Source organism: Aplysia californica, unplaced genomic scaffold (assembly GCF_000002075.1).
Source record: "Aplysia californica isolate F4 #8 unplaced genomic scaffold, AplCal3.0 scaffold00693, whole genome shotgun sequence".
Classification (NCBI taxonomy): domain Eukaryota; kingdom Metazoa; phylum Mollusca; class Gastropoda; order Aplysiida; family Aplysiidae; genus Aplysia; species Aplysia californica.
This window is the reverse complement of record NW_004797963.1, coordinates 1656-5860: the sequence shown is the minus strand read 5'-3', so window position 1 is coordinate 5860 and position 4205 is coordinate 1656. Positions and strand designations below refer to the sequence as shown.

The 4205-nt window shown below is 41.5% G+C and overlaps 1 protein-coding gene across 1 annotated transcript in view; it reads left to right on the top strand.

The window, feature by feature from the left end:
• LOC101849649 (RNA polymerase II-associated protein 1) overlaps positions 1 to 4205 on the top strand; it is a gene marked incomplete at its 3' end in the record, with an annotated part of 8788 nt that overhangs the window by 2975 nt on the left and 1608 nt on the right. Inside the window, 1 exon segment of the mRNA XM_005108487.2 lies at positions 3025 to 3229. Within this exon segment, the coding sequence (XP_005108544.2) occupies positions 3061 to 3229 (169 nt within the window).

Sequence of the window (4205 nt, the reverse complement as noted above, 5' to 3'; positions counted from 1 at the left end):
GGGAGGAGCGAGACAGCAGTAGGAAGGAGCGAGACAGCAGTAGGAAGGAGCAAGACAGCAGTAGGGAGGAGCAAGACAGCAGTAGGGAGGAGCAAGACAGCAGTAGGGAGGAGCGAGACAGCAGTAGGAAGGAGCGGCAAGTAGTGCTCAGCAGAAAGAGTCAGGAGTGTAGAGAAGAAAATTTATATATAAAAATTTCGTATCTTGAACTCTGTGTTCTTCAACAGCTATTCCATGCTTAACCCTATCCCTGACAACTGGGTGTAATCCACCCGTTCGCGTATCGTTTATCATAAAAAGACCAAACTCCATCTATTCTTCAAGAATGCCATTTCGCTTTGTCCTGTGTATTCAAGCTAACCATTTGGTCACTTTGGTGTAGTAGGTAGCCATTTAGATTTTTTTTTATACAGTCCCTGACAACTGGGTGTATCACACTCGTATACTTTTTATAGTAAAAATATGTTTATAAAGAGACCCAAGGACATGCTTTTTCAACTTCAATGAAAATTTTAATTCAGAACAACCCATAAAAGCAGAAACAAGTAAGATTGAATACATGTAGGCCTATACTGTGCTAACAATATGGGCACTTTTCTGTACATGTAGTAGAAAAACAAACAGATCGCTTTATTCCCAACTTTTGCACAACATGAAAGAGCATTGTCTATATTACATGTGCTTATCTCACTAACAGTAACAGTTGAACATCTGTGTGGAAACTTTAGATCTAAGTGGAAGCAGAAGAACAATTCTGGCAGGATAGTACAGTATGTTCCTGGCAAATGTGACAGTGACAACTGGTGCATGTTGCATTTGTTTTTCTGTCTCTCTTTGAGGGGCACAGTGCACATCTCTTCTGTGTCTTTGCTAGAGCAGCACTTTCATCCATCCTTGTTTGCTTTGGTGGTTTTGAACCCTATGCTGTTGGCTGCGGTGTGGGTTGAAGAGACTTCAGCACGACAGAAATGTTCTCTTTCACACCTTTCTGCAAAGTAGGCACAGTTGCACGCCGAACAATATGGGCATGTGCCAGAGGTCGGCCAACATCCGCGTTGAAACGTTGCCTGCAGTCCTCATGTAAGAGATTGTCTGCAGGATACTTCACCCTAAAGACCATCCTGGAAGTAATTGATGACGAGTCCATCATATTGAAAAACACAACCAAAGGCCATCGCTTTGACAAGGCGTGGGCCATTTGGTCCATAGCGTCGACCCCTCCTTTTGTTTTGTTATAGTCCAGCACTATGTCAGGCTTTTTGGTCTCTGGGCAAATTTCTGGCTTCCTGTGCATTGTGCTAAGAAGCACGACATTCTTGGGCCGTTAACTCTGGAACGATATCAGATTGGTCTCGTACCTGAACAGGAACTTTGAGTCACCTAGAGGAAGAGCTTTCTTTGGCGGGAAATCCACAGGAAGGAAGGTTTTGTTTCTTTTTACGGTCCCTATCATTGTGAGTTTCTTCTTTGCTAAAGACTCCGCTAGCTTGGTGTCCGTGAAATAGTTGTCGCAGGTTATGTTACGACCACTGCCTTGGAAGTCCTTTGTCAATGTTTTCACTGTTTTTGCAGCAATGCCCACACATCTCTCAGCTGGTCTGGTAAAGGTTGCTTCCTTCATAAGGTATGGGTAACCTCTCAGCGGATAATTTGTCGATGGGTCACAAGCCCAAAAAAACTTAAGTCCATACTTGTCAGGCTTGGGCGGCATGTACTGGATAAAGCTACAGCGGCCTCTGAATGGAAGAAAATGTTCGTCCACTGTAACATTTTGTCCTGGCACATAGTGTTTTCCCAAATTCGTCTGGAAAGAGTTCCAAAGATTGTTTTTATGCCAGTTTGGCTAAAATGTAACGCCTAACATAAATAAAGTAGAAGACTATTAATAATATATTATTATTATAATATACTCTAATATATATATATATATATATACATTATTATATATATTATTAATATATATATATATATATATATATTATAAATTATTATCTATATATACACTCACATATATATTACATATAATATATATTATTATATATATATACACACACACATATATATGGGTTTCTCTAGGTTTAAGTGTATGGGTGTGATCCACCCATGTTGTCAGGAATCAGGTAAAATCATGTTTTACTATATGTGGACTATACGGGTGTGATCCACTCATGTTGTCAGGAATGTGATGGGAAATATGTTGTCAGGGATAGGGTTAAAGAAGGGGATAATTGTACAACTAATAGACCTATCTATGCCGTTACTTTAACTGTTTTACAAATTTACTTTATTCTATCTGTGCCTTTACCTCAAAGATTGGCATTTGTTTGTTGACATTGACACATTTTCCTTGTGTAGATTGCTGCTCCTGTGAAGTTCAGATTTTGACCATTGCCAGATTGAGTGTTACTCCGGAGCACCAGTCCCTTGAAAGCCGAAATAGAACAACTACAAAAGCGTGATGGCCAAATATGAATTTGAATTATACAGTTTGTTTTCATATTGTACAAGTGTCATCAAGGCTGCTATATTGCGAAACTTCCTCCTTTTATTGTGAACTTGTGACTGTTTCTTTCCTTCTTGTCAAGTCTTTAGTTGCCGCTGCTTCTTCCCAAATGAGACGAAGATAAATTTTATGAGTTCGGCGTTTGTTTGAATGACAGTCAGTTGGGGAGTTTGATGGATGTCTCCACTTCTAATTTAAGAGGGATCATTTTTTCCCCCTTCTTCTTCCTCGTTCTCGTTTTTTCCTCCAAAAGCAAGGCAAAGGAAAAGCTTTAAGACTTACCAATTTCTCCCTATGCCCCACAATTTACAGGCGCCGGAATTCTCATTGTTACAATTATAATATATATAATATATATAATAAATATGTTATATCCTATCCATCAAGCGAGTTTATGAAAAACAAATTAAATTATTGCTATCTGGCATTGTCAGTTGCATACAAAGAAACCATTTCTGGTAAAAATTTCATGTTAATTTAATACATGGATTAAAATTTCTGTAATTTTTCCGTATCTGAAGGTATAGCCTGTCAGAGGCCAGCCAGGTCACGCAGACATGAACCAAAGGCCAAACTCGGGGGAAGATGAGGAAGATCTTCTCAAATTTCAGCGAGAGTTTTTGGCGTCTGGTGCTGCCAGCGGTCGTTCCGTGTCCGTGAAGCGGCCAGAAAAACGCAAAACTGCCACAGGGGAAGGACAAGCCACAGATGTTGTCAAGACAGAAGGTTGGCGGGGTCCTATTGGTTGTTGTGTTGTCAAGGTTGGAAGGGTAGATGATGACGTGAAAGGTTGGCGGGGTAGATGACGTAAAAGGTTGGCGGGGTAGATGATGATGTACAAGGTTGGCGAGGTAGAAGATGATGTACAAGGTTGGCGGGGTAGATGATGATGTGAAAGGTTGGCGGGGTAGATGATGATGTACAAGGTTGGCGGGGTAGATGATGATGTAAAAGGTTGGCGGGGTAGATGATGACGTAAAAGGTTGGCGGGGTAGATGATGACGTAAAAGGTTAGCGGGGTAGATGATGTAAAAGGTTGGCGGGGTAGATGATGATGTAAAAGGTTGGCGGGGTAGATGATGATGTTCAAGGTTGGCGGGGTAGATGATGATGTACAAGGTTGGCGGGGTAGATGCGGGGTAGATGATGATGTAAAAGGTTGGCGGGGTAGATGCGGGGTAGATGATGATGTAAAAGGTTGGCGGGGTAGATGATGATGTTCAAGGTTGGCGGGGTAGATGATGATGTACAAGGTTGGCGGGGTAGATGATGACGTAAAAGGTTGGCGGGGTAGATGCAGGGTAGATGATGATGTAAAAAGTTGGCGGGGTAGATGATGAAGTACAAGGTTGGCGGGGTAGATGATGATGTAAAAGGTTGGCGGGGTAGATGCGGGGTAGATGATGATGTAAAAGGTTGGCGGGGTAGATAATGATGTAAAAGGTTGGCGGGGTAGATGATGATGTGAAAGGATAGCGGGTTGTTGCTCTATTCTGTCACATGTTGCTCTATTCTGTCACATGTTGCTCTATTCTGTCACTTGTTGCTCTATTCTGTCACATGTTTCTCTATTCTGTCACATGTTGCTGTCACATGTTGCTCTATTCTGTCACTTGTTGCTGTCACATGTTGCTCTATTCTGTCACATGTTGCTCTATTCTGTCACATGTTGCTCTATTCTGTGGCTTTTGTACATTGTGGT